General features: G+C 37.3%; 1 protein-coding gene across 4 annotated transcripts in view; it reads right to left on the reverse strand.

Moving 5' to 3' along the window:
- The window catches only part of LOC124785800 (calponin homology domain-containing protein DDB_G0272472-like), a 165,607-nt gene that overhangs the window by 56,027 nt on the left and 88,819 nt on the right, over positions 1 to 20,761 (reverse strand). For all 4 annotated transcript variants that reach the window (XM_047254212.1, XM_047254211.1, XM_047254213.1 and 1 more), the window contains one exon: positions 20,332 to 20,503. In XM_047254212.1, coding sequence (XP_047110168.1) covers positions 20,332 to 20,503 — 172 coding nt within the window. The remainder of the gene's footprint in view (positions 1 to 20,331; positions 20,504 to 20,761) is intronic.

Below are 20,761 nucleotides of genomic sequence, written 5' to 3' on the forward strand. Positions count from 1 at the left end.
TCAGTATCACAGCAAGATAAATTGACTGTTGTCAACATTCTTCATTTCCATTACTTCACTACAAACAGCTCTCCATATCATTAATGTATTGGTTCCTTATGCAGTGAAACTTGCACATCTTTATCACTCTGTGTAAATGTTACAGGACATGGAATGGGAAAAGGCACTTACTCTTATTAAGTAACAGCAAGGAAAGAGACGGAGAGATGGGTGGGAAGCTGATGATAACTGAATGGGAGTTTGGTACAGGAGGAATACACACTTTAAAAAGATATGAAGTCTAGCTTTTTATATTTCCGAAAGTAACTGTGGGTTAAACCTGAAACATTGCCCATAACAATATACCAATACAAGGTCTCAGAAAAGAAAATTTCATTCCCCTATCGCTTTCCAAAAGTTCACAAATCGTGAGCAAAGTTTATGATTTTTCTAAAAATGGCTATTTTTGGCCCACTTTCATGAAAAAGTCTTCTGCCAATCCTTTTAAACAGCTTTGTTTAGAAAGACCATGTTCTAAATCACCTAAAAAACTATATTCGGTTTTGCAATGCGAGCATATAAGGCCTTAAGAGGAATGGCATGGGGGAATTGCAGTGAAAAATGGGTTCATATTCAGCTGATACTTATTAAATATGCCTCTACAGTTTTTTAGTACTCACAGTTGAAGGTAACATCAAAAATTCAGATGACTGAAATAAGCTGATTCAGAGACACTACAAACAAGTAGTCTTTTCCTTCCTCTTCCTTTTAGATGTCTATACAGCATTCAGCTTTACAAAATTCTTTTATAAAACATGAAATGGAATAAGGAATCCAATAAAAAATAGTATTCTCTTTTTTGTGGCTCTAATAATTTGAGGTAATCACATTTGAAAAAGAGTAATTTTTTGGTTTCTGTCTGATGAAAATTTTTCCCAAACACTCCCATCAGTGGTGTCATCTGGCTGGTAGTATACTTTTCCTCATATTCTGCAGCAAATTAATGAAACCTTTAAAAAATTCAAGTAGCATAAAGTAAACATAAGAGTAGGAGCCTAAGAGAAAACCCTTCTAAATTTGGCGTCTGACACATGTAGAAATGTATCATCGGCTTGGGATCTTGTGCAAAGAAATCCTAATCAGGTTTGGGAACATGTGGTAAAGAAACTCACCCGTGGTTGCTGTTGCACAGTTATCGGGCATGGCCCCTAAGATGATGAGGATACTGGTTTTCAAACTATAAAAGAAACCAGATGTGATTAAGCCCACATGGACAACACCAGCACATTTTTACAATTTTCCATGTGTATACTAATGTTTCACATTAACTGCAGGCTATGCTAACATGAGGCACACTATACCACACACCAGCATTAAATTAGTACATGAATAGCATTAGGCAACAAAAATAAATACTAATAATTCTCTGCAACATGAATTCATTCCAAGAAACATCAGGAAGACTGCTGTGAACTTTACCAAAATTTTCGCAATATGACAGTGGTTTGAAACCTGTAGGTTACTTGTATGATGTGTGCTGCAGCTGTTACACAACTTTACTACCCTACCATGACCTCCACTGTCTGATAATACAGAGTTAAACTGTAAAGTTTAGAAACAGTTTGACCCTGTGGTTGTAGCAGAAAAACAGGCTGAAATAAGTCATGATGAGTAGCAAAAAAACATGGCTTTTGTAAAAGTTTTTCAAGTTATTCATACTTTATCTCACTTCCTACTAATTTTGTAATTCATTCAACTTCCTAGTCATCAAGACTTCATATTATCTTCCCCAGAGAAAACGAAACAATTGTAGAACATAATAAAAGATGTCAGATTGAATTCGATTATCAGTGAAATATGGGGAACCTTTCAATGCAACTCCAACTTGTCATCATCTAATATTTTTGAGGAGGGGGGGGGGGGGGGGCCTTATGTGCTCACGCTTCGAAACCAAATACAGTTTTTAGGTGGTTAAGAATATGGTCTTTCTAAAGAAAATGGTTTACAATAGTTTGCAGAAGACACTTTGTAAAGCTGGGCCAAAAACAGACATTTTTGGTATTTTTAGAAAGACTGTCAAATTTGCCTTCTATTTGTCAGCTACTGGAAAGCAGTAGGAGAATGAAGTTTTATATCTTAAGACCCTATACTGACAAGTCTTTCATAGCAATGTTTCAGGATTATTGCACTCTTACTTTCAGAGATATAAAATACAAAACAACACAGCTTTTCGAACATTTATTTTTTCAGCATTTTTGCTTCAAATTATCATTATGCAAATCACCGAGGAAATTTTTTTTATTATTTTTTTAAAAGAGAGCACAAAAAGTTGTACAAGATGACCTAGTTTTGTTTCTTTCAAGAAAATATTACCGGAGACATGTTTCAAAGTTGCTCAAAACTCGTGGGTGCACTATTGATAACTGCACTATGGGGTCGAACAAAATGAACGACGACTCGAAGTATTAAATTAATGATTGTGAGACTATCAGTGTTCATTGGGCATGTGTGAACTTGTTCATTCAAAATTTCATCAAAATCCGTGATGGTCATGTGGGAACCTTTAAACCACTTGGAATGAAATGACCTCTTCTTTTGAGTGCGACTCCCCATCGTCTCTGGTACCCATGCACCTGGCACCCCTCCCTCTCACATTCCTAGCCAACAAACCTGCTCTCCCTTCTCCAAGCCACTACTTACCCACTCCCAAACCCTCTTCTGCTTCTTCCCTCTACCTGCCCCACCCTACTCCTGCCAAAATACAATCCCAGCACTGTGTGTCCAGCCCGTACAGGTGTGTGTGTGTGTGTGTGTGTGTGTGTGTGTGTGTGTGTGTGTGTCCACTCTAGCTCAACAAAGGATTTGTTCTGAAATCAAAATTTTCTAACTCCTAAATATATGTACAAACGGTACATTTTAAAAGACTATGGAGTACAAGTGGACGCCCTTTCCATTTTTGATGGTTTGAGTACAGTATATGTCTGTAATATCAACCGAAATAATCAGCAAACGTTTCTCTATCATGGTAAACAACATCTCTCAATTAACCTTGCATGTTTAGTAACTTATAAAGAAAAGTGGCTCAAACATGGAGTAAATACCGACAATAATAAATTCTTATAAAAGTTAGAAATGGTTCAACCAGTCAGAAAGCTGGGTTCACTTGACATCAGAGGCGGTGGAAAAAGGCAAAGGAGAGAGGAGAGTAGGGGGAAGAGAACATTCAATTGACATTTCCGTACTTACTTTATATCAACAGTAGACAATTACATTATCATTAAAGAGGAAAGTTGTGAGAAGAGTTCATTATTCAATGAGTGCTTTCTTATCTGTTTGCAGGCAACAAACCAACAGTAAAACATGATCTTTGAAATATATTTAAGTATAGTTATGACCTAATTTCACACAACTCATTTTCAACATACTACATATGCTGTTACTTGGAATGAGTCTTGCAACAAGCGTACTAAAATGTGTTTTACAAATCATGAAATGGTGGCCAGATCGTAGGTAATGTCAGAAACACAAATCTGTATCCGGCAGGTGCAAAATGGTAAAATGGAAGCAAGCAGAGCGTGTGCAGAATAACATGGCTAGTAGATGTGCACTTGGAAGGGCAGGAATGAAGAGAGCAATAGTGATGGTGGTTGCAGGTAGGTTGTCAACATGCCGTGGGGGAAACGCCAAGTGCTGGAGGGGAAGTGTCATTCTAAACTGAATCCTACGCTTACATCTTTTGTAAATATTACATGGAACCACTCCCCACCTGCACTTGCATGGCGACCATCCAAAAGATCTATTGTCATTTCTGATTTCCTTAGTATCTAAAAAGAATCCCACTGAAAGTGTAACAAAAGCAGCAATTTATTAAACATTCGTAACTTTCAGAGAAGCATCATGAGTGGCAAATTAATTAAAACCTACATTTCTCTCATTGCCATATTAAAATCTGTTTCTTTTGATAAAACACAGCACAGTTTACACAATGTCACCTCACTAACATGTTGTGCAGACAACAGCGAGAGAACTCTGAAACAGTGGTTTATTTAAATTTATAAAGTGCACATCTGAGGACAAGTAAGGTTGACATCTTAACAAAATGCCCAGCCTCAGTACAAAAATAAATGTGTGAAGTCTTCACTTACGTTGTTCCAAAACTTGCAGCATTTCTCGTTTCACCAGCTATATATAGCTCTTAAAAATTACATTCCTTCATCGTAAAAGTATCTATTTAACGAAGTAACATGTAGATAATGAAGTTTTCCATAATAACCATACAGCAAAATGCTCTACTCTTTGCTTAATATAATTTGACTAAATTTATTTTCGATATCTCAAACTGTTTATGAAATATGAGTAATGTTAAGGATATTTCATTCTGGTTTTATCGCTAATATACACAATCACAAGTGAGTATGGTACAAAAGATCAATTTTCTCAAAACTGGTGACAGATAGAGATCTTCATCCGAGTCTAAAGAAAAATTTAATATATTAGCTAAAATTCATACGCAGCAGCATATTATGTAATATGCACCACACACAAAATCATCATGACCCCTCTTTTTATTGCAGACTTTTTTGAATTTCATGCAGTCCCTTAACTGAATTATCGCAATAACTATGACCATTAACGAAATGATGGGTATAATATCCTGAAGCTGCCCTGCACAGTTTAACGATTTTTTTTTTCTCCAAATAGTTTCCATAAAATCATTTGAGACATATTGCAGGGCATTTGTCTCAAATCTATCATCACACTACAATGTCAACCTGCCAAAAGAAGGCAAACGGTATTGGCCTCCCCTTCTGAATAAATGAAGTCACCCAGTGCTTTGGAATAGATTGTTCACTGAGCACTGGCTACTGTATTCTCCTTGGACTATGCTGCTAAGTTACTTCCATGTTACAGTTCTTATAACCAAGTCCATACTAATAGGAGCAGCAAACGAATGGCCTCAAAGGTATAATTTCATTATATGATTGTTTCAGTTCATACACAAAAGATTCAAGAGCCTCAACATAAATCACAAATAACTTTCAAGGAAATGAATACTCCCTACTTCACCCTCTTAGGGATCGATTTATACCCCTACTCTCAAAAGTAGCCTATGTTCTTCCTCGTCGAAATCCGTTCCCCAGTTTAGTCATGAAAATTTAACAGTTACTTTCACATTTAATATTATTATTATGGATTAAACACATTGAGGATTGTATAAGTAATGTATCCATTACATTGAATCATGTTATGCAGCATGTATGAACCAATACAAGCATTTTCACAAATACGACAAAGCACAAAAGAAGTAAATAGCTTTTTTAGTGATTAAATACTGATTTGCATAGTATTCTTCAAATCAATAAATATAACCTGTTCACTTTACAATAGCCATTTTGGCTGAGTAAATTATCTTCTGGGGGTTATGGAAAATTTGGGAGGGGGGGTTGACAATAGTTTGTAATTGGGTCATTCCATGCAAACTGGTCTAGAGTTTCCCACTCGAGCAACATAAATTTTGATAAAATAATAAACAATAATAAATGGTTAAGTTTCATTACCACCAACTCAATACTTGCTGAGATATAGTCATCCTTTATTTTGGCCCTTAGCACAGTTTTCAACAGCGGACCCCCAAGTTTTCAGAGATTTGGAGACATAATATCTTCGGCAACATTTTCTTGAAAGAGACAAAACTTGGCCACATTGTACAACAGAACTAATAACAACAACAACAATAATAATAATAATAACAATGATAAAGATCTCTTCAGCAATTTTACGTGAATAATTTGCAGCTAAGACTCCCGAAGAAAATTGTTGCTTTGAAAAAAAAATAAAAATAAAAAAAAATAAAAAATTAAAAAAAATTATGAAGTTAAGTTTTTTATATTTTCAAAAGTAAATGTGGTATAAATTTAAAACTTTGTGCTTAATAACTTAACAATACAAGGTTTTAGAACCTACAATTTCAGTCTCCTATGGTGTACACAATTAGGGCAAAGCTGACAATTTTTATAAAAAAGTCAAAATGTGTTTTTTATTTCACTTTTACAAAAAAAGTGTCTTTTGCAAACTCTTTTAAACCATTTTCATTAGAAAGATCACATTCTAAACTACCTAAGAAACTAGATTTGGAAAAAAAAAAAAAATGGCAAGAAGGTGGAGGTGCACTGAAAGCATAACCGTATTCCACTGACACTCAAATCGTACATCTTTTATGACGTCCTACAACTGCTGAGTCCTCTCTCCAGAAGGTAAATATCAAAAGTCTTGATGACTAAGAAGTGAAATGGAGTAAGAAGAAGAAGAAGAAGAAGAAGAAGAAGAAGGGGGGCCTTTTTTGTTACAACTCCGTGAAGTATTTCAGCTGAAATTTCTGAAGAAGAGAAATTTGTTATCAAGTATAGATTTAAGTGTCAGGAAATCCTTTCTGGAAGCATTTGCATGGAGTGTAACCATGTATGGAAGTGAAACATCAACAATAAATAGTTTAGACAAGAAGAGAGTGGTGTGACAGAAGAATGCTGAAGATTAGATAGGAATATCAGGTAACTAATGAGGTGGTACTGAATAGAACTGGGGAGAAGAGGAATTTGTGACAACTTGACTAGAAGAAGGGATTGGTTGGTAGGACACTTTCTGAGGCGTCAAAGGAATGCCAATTTAGTATTGGAGGGAAGTGTGGATAATAAAAATCGTAGAGGGGGACCAAGAGATGAATACAGTAGGCAGATTCAGAAGGCTGCAGTAGGTATTCGGAGATGAAGAGGCTGGCACAGGATAGAGTAGAATGGAGAGCTGCATCAAGCTAGTCTCTGGACTGAAGAAGACTACTACTACTACTACTACTACTACTACTACTACTACTACTACTGCCAGTTTTACGGTATTATCATATTGTGTACATTTTGTTAAACTTCACAGAAGTCTTCCTTGCATTTTTTGAAACGGATTCCTATCAGAGAATTATTAGTATGTTCTTTTGTTGTGTAATGCTACTGATTTGCTCGTTTAATTCCAGTTTAAGGTATAGCATACTTTGTGTTGGCTTAGTTTGTGCTTTACGTGCAACGTTAGTGTACTGGTGAGAAACTGTAAATGTGCTGCTTGGGTCCACGGTGGCTTAATTAATGCTGGCTTTTTTAATTCTTTTGAAGTGAGAAAACCAGCATCCCCATTGCCATAAGGCCCATGTTTGATACCTGTGCAACAGCAGCCACAGGTGGTTTTGTTTACCACAGGTTCCCAAGTCTAATGATACATTTCTTTAAGAGCCAGGTCAGAGCGACAAGAGGTATCTTTTAGGACCCTAATCTTCTGTTTACTTCAAGCTACTTTAATTTTTTTTTTAAGTTTCATTAATTTGCTGCTGAATGTCATGAGGGAAACTATATTGCCATCCAGATAGTGTTGCCTGATGATTCTGTTATAACTGCAATAATGTGCTGTTCTGGAAGCCAACACGTCATTCTTCGATGGCCAATAAAATGAATTTTCTGGGCCATATGGGTGCATAAAGCTTATTAAAGCAGTCTTCTGCTCAGTGGAAGTCCCACAGATATTTCCAGTGGTCGGGCCAGGAACATCAAACTGAACATCTGACACACTGACATCAATTCACAACACGTCAGTGCAGGATGCTTAGTGTTCATCAAACCTCTGAACACATCAAAAACTTGATTTACAACAACATTATAATAACTTCCATGCAGACGATTATGGGCACTTTGAAGGCCAATAGCAGGAAGCAGAGTTGCAAAAATAGAAGCAAGCATTATCAACTCATGTGACTGAATAAGTATTCATTAATGTGGGAGCAGAGAAATAAACGTCTTAATAATTACTCTCACTATTTTGCCTATGAAAATATATTTTTGCTTTCAGGAATAACATTCAACAAACGTATCTGCAATTCGATTAAATTACTATATGTTTTCCACATTACCAAATCACTGTGTAATTTCACTGAAGGAAAGTTTATAAACACGTTTAGTATCTGCAGCTGAGCATACAGCTCCAGAGACACTTTAAGAGTTTCATGTGGTTAGTCACTCCCTTTCAACTACTCAGTGCAGAAAATAAGAAATTACCAATAACGATAAAGATTAGGTTATGGTTCTTCCAAAATACTTGACAGCATTTTCTTTGTTGCTGGGTGAGTGCACAGACATATCTGATATTGTTAAGTTGACAATTTACTTTCATGGACCAGACAGCAGACTCATTCATAAAAGAGCTACTGGACTTGGATCTGATAACAGACATCAAAAGAGGGGCAGAGATTCACTCATGTGTGCACCAGTGTGTTGACAATGGATCATATCAATAAAAAAGAGAACATTCTGTAGAGAAGATTCTCTAAGGAAGTTCTAAATTTCATAGGAATGAAAAAATTTGAACCACATTCTTTCTCATTAGCTCCCCCCCCTTTTGAGGTTCTCAAGGTGTTTCGTCTGCTGCACCTGGGAGACAAAATGTGTGTAATCTTACGTTTCATTCACCTTGCTCAAACATGCAAACTATTCAATGTAGAAATATAGAACTTAATCAATGTGTTCTAGAAGAGTTGCACCTCGTTTCAATTTTAGTTTTACATGTGGCAACAAATTATTAAGACGATTATTGCCAGTTTACAAACTGCATTTACTGATTATGTCACGAAACATTCATTATCCAAGAAACTTTTGTTACTGAAATTAGGTGAACACATGTGAACAAAATCTTAAGAATACATCACAATTTCATCTACTCAAAACTGGAATTCTGTCAGTTTTCCAGCAACGGACGATTTTGGTTAAATAAGACGCATACTGGTCCGCTTGTGCATTGAGTACTTATAAGGTTGCCTGTGCAATTTTGTTCCGAGAAGCAAATCACTAGGTTTGCAATAAACCAGTTTTTAATTTTATTGATCTGCCTACTTATTTCTAAGAAAAAAAAAAGTAAGATTTATGCTGTAACAAAACAAGATGGACATCTGAAAATGACAGTGACGCAGTTGTCTGGTTTTATACTTAAATCTTCTCCTACACTTGCCTGAGTACCTGGGTCTGCTAAATAACACAAAAATAGTTTCATTTTAGCTTAGTTTAATACGTCTTCTTTCATGATTTTCAGGAAGAGAGTTTACCAGCCAAGTAATGTTTATATTGTTAAATCTGTATAAACTTCTAGAGTGTCTCTTTAGCATTTCTTTGGGCTGTATATATCTCTTTTTGCCTTCAAAGTAACAAACTCTGCCATTTTTATTTTAAAAAAAAGTTCGCTTCAAAAAACAGAACATTCTCCAGCCGTGAGGAGCTTCTCCAGTTTTATTCATAAGAAATTAGAGAATGTTCTTCGCGTTGAGCCCCTACCTTATTACTCAAGCTGAATCACATATACATACATAATAAAGTTGTTTTAGCAGTGAGGAACATATGTCATGCTCGTCTGATAAAAATACTGACATCTGCTAAAGCAGTATTACTTTTCAGAAGGTAACACATTAGTCTGTTGAAACTGGTAAAGCGAAATAACTTCCATAGTTGTGCAACTAAGGACTGAATTTTATTCCGAAATATATACCACAGTTGCTGAGAAAATAACAGCTACGAATAAAATCGCAGAATATGTTGATGTTCGGATCTACATACGTGCACGAACTACTTTTTTCCACAATGAAGAGAACAAAATCTACTTACAGAAGCTCAGTGATAGGCTTCAACTTCAAAGCTATCTTTAGTTTTGCCTTTTAAAAAAATGATCAGTGTTTGGTTCTTGCTCATACATAGGGCGAACTGCAAACTGTATGTGTATCCACCATTCATAATGGACGAGCAGAGTAAATGAATATGTTAAGACTTCTGTAAATTTGATATGCATAAACATATGCAGTACAGAAAAAAGTCTAGTAATGTAGTTGGATACATAAAAAAATCTACTCAACGAACAGTGGCAGGAGAACACAAAAATAGAAGGTAATACATATGCAAGCTTTCAGAGCCAGTGGCTCCTCCTTCTGGCAGAAGTGTTGAAGGGGAATGAGAAGAGGTAAAGAAAGATCGTTGATGTGGAGCAACATGTATGCAGCATATTTCCATACTGCGAAAGAATAAATTCGAATTCCACTAAACACCGCATGTTACTTTCCGAAGCATCAAAATCGAGATTGCAATGGGCTTTTGTAAGCCAGTCATAGCACATGTCACGTGATCTCGCCAGACAATGACAGCGGATATTCAGAGCGTAGGACACGTGATGTCATCAGCCAATAGCAACATCTCTGTTAAGTAGCGCGAACACAAAAACTGAAAGTCAATGGTTTAATTTAATATACATAGTGTTGCTACAAGAAAAGCACAGCTTTACATATAACTTTTGTCTCTAAGATTAACATACCGCAAGAGATGCTAAGATCTCACATATACTGTTGATCTTTTTTGCTCCATATCACACAAATGTGCCATTAAAATTTTTAATAACGACATAAACGTCCGATCTTCTGTGCTCTAAATTCTTCTAAATGGCTCGTCATCAAAGAGTTGTTTTTTAAATGAGAGTCAGAAGCTTTGAGATTAAGAAATTCATCGTACATTCTCGCACATAGTTCATTTTGCGTAAAAGGAAGTATACTTTGCTAGTAACACTTTTCAAACCGCCATTCCCAATATTTTCCAGCGACCTGTTATCAATAGGGTCGTTTCAGCAGTTGCCATAGAGCGCCACATAACAGGCATCACCGCACTTTCGCAGCTACGATGATGTAGGAACCCCGTTTGTTCGTACGTTTAAAACATTGAAAGATCTTACATTATGTCATAAAAGAATGAAGACATCTGAGGATAACTTCAAGGGCATAGGAATTTCGGGAACTGTACTAAAATGCACACTTGTTAAGTCCAGATTCCAAATGAAGTAGGCTTCGACCAGATATTAAGCTTTTCTGTGTGGTTTTCTGGATGCAAATTCTCTTGGAGTACCAGTACTGTATTATCTCTTGTTTGGTTCTTTATTACAGCATAATGCCATACATACTAGAATATGAAAACGTGCTCTTGAAATGCGGCGAACAGTTGAAACTAGCCAAAATAGTGGAATTAAAAACTTCGTTCCAAATAAAATGACTGCCTCAGTGGAAAAGATTAATAAAAGCCAAATTTCTTTAGCAAACCGACAAAAATATCTATATCTATATCTACATCTACATCCATACTCCACAAGCCACCTGACGGTGTGTGGCGGAGGGTACCTTGAGTACCTCTATCGGTTCTCCCTTCTATTCCAGTCTCTTATTGTTCGTGGAAAGAAGGATTGTCGGTATGCTTCTGTGTGGGCTCTAATCTCTCTGATTTTATTCTCATGGTCTCTTCACGAGATATGTAGGAGGGAGCAATATACTGCTTGACTTCTCGGTGAAGGTATGTTCCCGAAACTTCAACAAAAGCCTGTACCGACCTACTGAGCGTCTCTCCTGCAGTCTTCCACTGGAGTTTATCTATCATCTCCTTAACGTTTTCGTGATTATTAAATGATCCTGTAATGAAGCGCGCTGCTCTCCGTTGGATCTTCTCAATCTCTTCTATCAACCCTATCTGGTACGGATCCCACAATGCTGAGCAGTATTCAAGCAGTAGGCAAACAAGTGTACTCTAACCTACTTCCTTTGAAATTCGTTGGAAGAATCGTAAAGAAATGCAATCCGAAAACAGTCTGGCATCTGCTTTACCGACGATCAACTTTATATGATCATTCCATGTTAAATCACTCATAATGCGTACTCCCAGATAATTTATGGAATTAACTGCTTCCAGTTGCTGACCTGCTATATTGTAGCTAAATGATAAGGAATCTATCTTTCTATGTATTCGCAGCACATTACACTTGTCTACATTGAGATTCAATTGCCATTCCCTGCACCATGCATCAATTCGCTGCAGATCCTCCTGCATTTCAGTGCAATTTTCCAATGTTACAACCTCTCGATATACCACAGCATCATCTGCAAAAAGCCTCAGTGAACTTCCGATGTCATCCACAAGGTCATTTATGTATATTGTAAATAGCAATGGTCCTACTACACTCCCCTGCGGCACACCTAAAATCACTCTCACTTCAGAAGACTTCTCTCCATTGAGAATGACATGCTGCGTTCTGTTATCTACGAACTCTTCAATCCAATCACACAACTGGTCTGATAGCCCATATGCTCTTAGTTTCTTCATTAAACGACTGTGGGGAACTGTATCAAACGCCTTGCGGAAGTCAAGAAACACGGCATCTACCTGTGAACCCATGTCTATGGCCCTCTGAGTATCGTGGACGAATAGCGCAAGCTGGGTTTCACATGACCGTCTTTTTCGAAACCCATGCTGATTCCTACAGAGTAGATTTCTAGTCTCCAGAAAAGTCATTATACTCGCACATAATACGTGTTCCAAAAATAGCTTCATTGTTCTGCAAGGCAATTAACGCTTGACTGTCAGAAAGTGGAAATAAAATAAAATCTGAAACTAATAACATATTTTAGCCTTCTGTAATTATGTTAAAGTATTTTAATTCACTTTATGGCTCCCAGCTGCAGAAATCCATTTTGTTTTCATTTGACATGAGTGTAGTAAACGAAGAGGAAACAGCAAAATCACCAATTGTAAACACGGGTCACGTAGACACTACCAACCTCCCCATTATAACTCGGACTGCTCTGTGCATACGTCCAGGATCTTCGATATTTCCAAACCAGGCCAATACCAGATAGCGGCGCCCCCACTCCCTCGAGCATTTGAAATAGGAAGTCAAAAATTTACAAAAATCGACGATTCCAAATATATGTCAATTTTGTAGCGCACATCGTTCTGAATTGTCTGATACGTACAGCATATATGTTCAAGGAAATATAAGACATGTCATTTGGTCTTTAGTGTGCAAAAGTGCAGTGTCACACCTCTTCATACAGCGTTCTTCTACCGCACGGCACTGTTTTTCGCTCTGTATATTTTGTGTAAATTTTGTAATGGATGCCATCAAACTACATTCAGAACAGTGGAAATTAAAATGACCTGTGATGCCTCTCCTGCTCCCAATCAGCCTGTTTGACGTCCTGCCATTCTTAAAAAAAGACAATTAATACTGGGTAGGATTATTTGTAACTGGGACATCAAGAACTCTTTACAAAATGTGTACACTTTATTGCCTCTTAGCCAACACCTTGCTGATTTGTGTAACAAAATTAAATATAGAATACATAAACCCAGTAAAGACAAGAGACACGCAAGACAGTACACATTTCTTCAATCCTTAGGTCCTAGGATTTTTGTTCTCTCTAATCTTGCTACAGCTTTACATGGCGTGCTTTCCCTTATGCAAAAGAATCTATAACCTGATAAAGTTCGTCAAACATTTAGCTACATTAAAAATCTAAATGTCGTTGTCTACTACTGAAAAAGCTGTTAATACAAATAGTACCCAAGACTGGTGTGGTTTTTCAATCTGATTACGTCTACTTTGTCACCTTCTGCTAGATAAAACAAAATAGGCATTACTAATATTGCAGAAACTGTAACACACACCAAATAAATGAGGCAGCCATGGTCATTTTTGTAACACCAGAATACAAATCACGAAGTACCAATATGAAATGCCTATTCGGCCTGCTACAAGCCAAAAGCTTTATGTTAGGAAAAGTTCCACATTTCACTCATACGCTCCAGTTTCTCAAGCATGAGGTCCAAAAGTAGTAGTATGAAATTTTTGTATAAATTTTGAATTCTTCCAAAATTTGTGTGATGTCCCCATTTCTTCCCCTTCGTTGTTCTAACAATTTTGTCATCACTAATTCTGTAACTATTCCTGCCATTGTCAAAATTGATTCTCCGGTTAACATCACTAACCCTGCCAGAATCACCAGTTTGGTTATCCTGCAATTATTCTCCTGTTAGGCGTTATTACGGTTTCGTACAACACATTTTCCACGCTACTCCCTGAATAGCCAAGGACTGTACAACTTTCTTACCTGTTAGTCATTTATTTCCACTCTGCTAGTCTGAACCTATGGATTTCACTAGTAATTATAACAATGCTGATCATTCACAAACTCCGTCAACCACACAGACAAATAGCTTGTATAGCCACATCCCCCTTGTGATTACTATGATGTGACAAGGATTCCCCTGGCAGGGACATCAAGTACACTAAGGACGCATTCAAAAATCAACTTAGATTCATTCAGAAATCTAATTTAGAATGTGTTCAAAAATGTTTAAAAACCAACAGGGATGCGTTTAAAATCATATGAATAACCAATATACCAACGTGCGGTGAATGCTAGGCTCTTTGTGAAACGATTTTTTCCTCAAGAATGTGAATTTGGCACTGTGAGGCTGCATCCAAATGTAATGGTCACCATTAAGACTACTTTCCACCACTTTTCACTACCTTCTTTGCTTACTACTTCCACATGCCTTCAGTGACCATCACACCTGAGATATGCTCCCTATGCCATTCAACAACACAGGCTACAAAACTGATCACCACAGTAATATCTTTTTTTGAGTCACAATGCTGGTGACAGTATTTATGTGAACGGCATTATGGAAGAAGATGCATGGTCTGTTACAGATATATAGACAAGATGATGGCGACACACATTGCATGCTTGAGTACCTGCTTGTGAATACATAAAACCACTTTCTATCCACTACTTGCACACATCTTTCATTGCTTAACAGTATTCTATATAGAAGCCAAAATGATTTGACACGACATCCTTTTCCTGGTCCTGACAATCCTGCACAGTTCTCACTAACTTCCCATGCTGATACTGCACAGCCATTTTTTACGAATAACTGTAGTGACCAGAGTGTAAAATGCCCCTGAATAAAAGACAGCCCACCTTTTTTAAAGAGCCTCTTTGAGAAAATTTTATTTTTAACATATTCTACCTAATCAAAATTACAAACTGTTGCCTTGATATATAGTATCTCCAGAAAAAGATTACCATAATACTTATTCTAAGGTTATGCCAGTTTTTGATAGTCTACATTTTAATGACACAAAGAGAAATAAAATAAATAAAAATGGTTTGCATTAATTTTTAGTTTCAGTACCTTCTTTGCTTACTAAGGTAGTCCTGTACCGTATTACTATTTTTAGTCATCGTCGTCGGTACCATCGTCGTCGGTACCATCGTCGTCGGTACCATCGTCGTCGGTACCATCATCATCATCATCATCGGTACCATCATCATCATCATCATCATCGGTACCATCATCATCATCATCATCGGTACCATCATCATCATCATCATCATCGGTACCATCATCATCATCATCATCGGTACCATCATCATCATCATCATCGGTACCATCATCATCATCATCATCGGTACCATCATCATCATCATCATCGGTACCATCATCATCATCATCATCGGTACCATCATCATCATCATCATCGGTACCATCATCATCATCATCATCATCATCATCGGTACCATCATCGGTACCATCATCATCATCGGTACCATCATCATCATCATCGGTACCATCATCATCATCATCGGTACCATCATCGGTACCATCATCATCATCGGTACCATCATCATCATCATCGGTACCATCATCGGTACCATCATCATCATCGGTACCATCATCATCATCATCATCATCATCGTCATCATCATCATCAGTACCACCATCATCATCAGTACCACCATCATCATCGGTACCACCATCATCATCGGTACCACCATCATCATCGGTACCACCATCATCATCGGTACCACCATCATCATCGGTACCACCATCATCATCGGTACCACCATCATCATCGGTACCACCATCATCATCGGTACCACCATCATCATCGGTACCACCATCATCATCGGTACCACCATCATCATCGGTACCACCATCATCATCGGTACCACCATCATCATCGGTACCACCATCATCATCGGTACCACCATCATCATCGGTACCACCATCATCATCGGTACCACCATCATCATCGGTACCACCATCATCATCGGTACCACCATCATCATCGGTACCACCATCATCATCGGTACCACCATCATCATCGGTACCACCATCATCATCGGTACCACCATCATCATCGGTACCACCATCATCATCGGTACCACCATCATCATCGGTACCACCATCATCATCGGTACCACCATCATCATCGGTACCACCATCATCATCATCATCATCGGTACCACCATCATCATCATCATCATCGGTACCACCATCATCATCATCATCATCGGTACCACCATCATCATCATCATCATCGGTACCACCATCATCATCATCATCATCGGTACCACCATCATCATCATCATCATCGGTACCACCATCATCATCATCATCATCGGTACCACCATCATCATCATCATCATCGGTATCATCATCATCATCATCATCATCGGTATCATCATCATCATCATCATCGGTATCATCATCATCATCATCATCGGTATCATCATCATCATCATCATCGGTATCATCATCATCATCATCGGTATCATCATCATCATCATCATCGGTATCATCATCATCATCATCATCGGTATCATCATCATCATCATCGGTATCATCATCATCATCGGTATCATCATCATCATCATCGGTATCATCATCATCATCATCGGTATCATCATCATCATCGGTATCATCATCATCATCGGTATCATCATCATCATCGGTATCATCATCATCATCGGTATCATCATCATCATCGGTATCATCATCATCATCGGTATCATCATCATCATCGGTATCATCATCATCATCGGTATCATCATCATCATCGGTATCATCATCATCATCGGTATCATCATCATCATCATCGGTATCATCATCATCATCGGTATCATCATCATCATCATCATCGGTATCATCATCATCATCATCATCGGTATCATCATCATCATCATCATCGGTATCATCATCATCATCATCATCGGTATCATCATCATCATCATCATCGGTATCATCATCATCATCATCGGTATCATCATCATCATCATCGGTATCATCATCATCATCATCGGTATCATCATCATCATCATCGGTATCATCATCATCATCATCATCATCGGTATCATCATCATCATCATCGGTATCATCATCATCATCATCGGTATCATCATCATCATCATCGGTATCATCATCATCATCGGTATCATCATCATCATCGGTATCATCATCATCATCGGTATCATCATCATCATCGGTATCATCATCATCATCGGTATCATCATCATCATCGGTATCATCATCATCATCGGTATCATCATCATCATCGGTATCATCATCATCATCATCGGTATCATCATCATCATCATCATCGGTATCATCATCATCATCATCATCATCATCATCATCAGGGATTATAATTTCACCTAACTAAGGAGGTGAGAAAAGAGGCAGTATCTTTCTATATACAAGCAGCAATGACATTTATATTGGCTGTCACAAGTACCTAGCTGTTCCTTCGAAATATATCCTGCTTCTTCAGGTTGCGGTTGTTGTGGGACCTGATTAGATTACTGTTTTTTCAAAATACATGGCGCATTTCATACGGATACTGACGTGAGAATGTGACGTTATATTCATTCCTGTCTTGCTTCCAAACAGGTCGTTACTTGCTTCCGTCTCATTGGCTTCACAGAACCAGCAGTTGACACACCCCGTTTTGTTCACATCATACCTTCACGGTGAACATTAACAACATTGCTGCACGAAAGACGTGAGTGTGCTGCTTTTCCCTGTCTAGAATTTTAGTGTCACCTGCACAAATGTCTACTATTGTTGAGTATTTCTCCCAACTTAAAGTCAATTTAATTCTGACCACAAATGGAAAGGCAGCAAACTCGGGAAAAGATTTAGTTGTGATCTCTTTTTCACAACTACTACACAAATAGTCAAGTTTTTTCTTTCACTAATGCATAATATACTTTGGTAAAATTGATGTTATGTTTTGCTCAACAGAACTAATTAAGAAATAGTATTACTTTTGTGACAACTTTCTTCAATCAATCTAGAAAACATTTACAATAACTTATTGCTAAAAAAGAAGTCTAAGCAATGCAAGGAGATTAGAATAGATTCCAACCACATTGAAATGGCATTATGGAGTTAGTCTAGGTCTATATTTTTGTCATGCGCACGGCAGGCACAAGGGTGGCTGGCCAATGTTTAATGCAGCAGACAAACAACAGTTGGCCGTGGTGCTCCTCGTCCATCTCACACTAAGCTTTATTTTCAATTTTTTTTAAACCACCAGATCCTTGCGAAAGGAACAATTAAACAATAGTCCATTAAAACAAATCAAATCATAGTTAAATTACACATTGCCTCTGAACGCATCAGGGACAGGAGTACGAACGCTAATATCAGCAATTTTTTTGACGCTATACAACCTTACTGATTCCCTGAAAATAAATCTTCACATGACCTCAGTTTATAAAGCTTCCTACGTTAATGTAAGATGACATCTATAACAACATATTACACAACACAAAAATGCCAACTTCTACAACAGTAATTTAATCTGCGAATATAGGATGACTCTGTATTTTTCAAATATCACATTTTGGAAAAACCTCACATCACAATTGGGTAAATACAGTAAAAGGTAAGGGTTTTTCCCAAATTTGTACTTTGTAAAATACAGGGTCATCTTACATTCACACAATAAACTATTGCTGCTGAGGTTACTATTGTACTTTGTGTAGTAGATTAATACAAGGTTGTCTTACATATACAGATGAAGCTTTGGCAGTTGAGATCACATGCAGATTTATTTTGAAGAATTCAGAAGGAGTCCAGGAGGAACAGTGACATCAGTTTAGTTGAGAAATAGGATGAATGTGGGAAGGGGAGTGGTGAGTAAGCAGCAGATTTTGTCATGCTTGTTGTGTATCCTGGCTTTTTATGAAAATCTGCGAAGTTTAAACTGCAGTTTGGATGACTCTACTTGCACTCAGAATTTTACTGACTTCAAAATTGGACATCTAGTCAACAATACTATACATTTCTGCAGGGCTCGGTTGAAGTCTAGCTAGGGGCTAGTGACGTGTGTTTTGTGCAGCAACGTTGTCAATGCTTATGTTATGTATGATGGAAACAAAAAGGGGTTTGTCAACTGTTTGTTCTCTGCAGCCAATGAGAGAGCAGCAAGCAGACGACACATTCAAAATCAAGAGAAAAATAAATATTCACATCAATATAGATACGAAATCCATTATGTATTCAGAAGAAACAGCTATGTTCTAAGGTCCCACAAACTTGTAATCGCAACATGTTTGGAAGAAACAGCCAAATATTTGTAACAACCAAAATTGTAAATATTATTTATGCCCATGGCTTGCATAGCAATTTAAGCTGTGCCATTAAGATCCACCATATTCTCCATCTTAGAAATCATGATACATTCTGAAGAAACTACCAAGTACCTACAGCAACAAAGACCACAAATTTCACTGCAGCTTATATTTAGAAACAGTGTCTCCTTTTTCACCACTTTTTGGTTAGGTGAATTTTCTCCTTTCTCACCTCTCATTGGTTAGATGAATCTATCATCCCAGATAATGATACCAATGGCGTCGATTAAAAATAGTGGTATCACAGACTTGCACAGACAGTATGCAAAAAAAGAAAGTGAAGATAAAATGTGAACCTTTTCTTTTGGTTTATTTTATTTCTCCTTGCACTATCAAAATGTATACAATGGGTAAATGGTGTAACTTCAGAATATGTATGATGTTTATGTTTTTAAGCAGGCACTTTAAATCAGTAAAACAGCTTGCAATTTTGATTAGTCAGAATATAATGAAAATTTCTCAGTGTCATTCTTCAAAAAAGAAGAAAAAGACGGTCATCTTATACTCTGGCAAATGTCCTATTTGTCATTGATAAGGCACACTGTCACTTTCACATTACTGCATTTAATTTAATAGCCCTTCACTAAATATGCTAGCCATTACACTGTCCTTCCAAGTCACAGGCAGCTTATTTATACGGTGACTCACTTACCGCTGGTGTATTATTCTATACAGTCACAATGTTTAGATATATTCAACCTCTTCTTTCTAGATGTTGCAATTTTCACAAACATCAATGTCTTCCTTTAACGAAGGCTTGTGCCTAAACTGTGAGGCGAGTTATCTTTCTTTATCACTTAAGCCTGTTGGTCAGCTACTCATCTTACTATCATCAGTAAACGCCAGATTAACATCTACAACTTAGTAATCTTTCAATTTACACATGAAAAACAAACTAATTTACCTAAGTACCATTATCCTCAAGGTAAATGATGAAAATCTAATCACAGGTGTCATCATTCTTACTAATAACACTGACTTACCTGGCCATTTTCTCTGGTGTTTGTAGTAGCAGCAGCAGCTGCAACAGCCTGGGCAAAGGCACGTGTTTTTGTTCGCGTAACTCGAACAGGCGATTCAATTATTAGTTTCTGTAGATTAGAATAAGCTGCTTCATTCTCTGTCATACCTTTCCCAACTGGCACCTTTGATCCACTGCATCGTAAACAGAAAATGAATTTGAAGTGAGAAAATGTTATAGTAGAAATTTAATAACTATTTCTATTGAAGTATTCAGTCTCTCATCATGTAAGTTTACAATATGAAGCCAACTACATCAATGTGCATGAAAAATTGTGACTTTTCACCCATGCAAAGAATTTATAAAGCTTCTTCCTTCCACCAGAACAGTAGATAAATGTTTCATTCCACATCATTATGAGTTTAAATGTGTAAGTCAACCAAGGAACAACC

This window comes from Schistocerca piceifrons, chromosome 1 (assembly GCF_021461385.2).
Source record: "Schistocerca piceifrons isolate TAMUIC-IGC-003096 chromosome 1, iqSchPice1.1, whole genome shotgun sequence".
Taxonomy (NCBI): Eukaryota; Metazoa; Arthropoda; class Insecta; order Orthoptera; family Acrididae; genus Schistocerca; species Schistocerca piceifrons.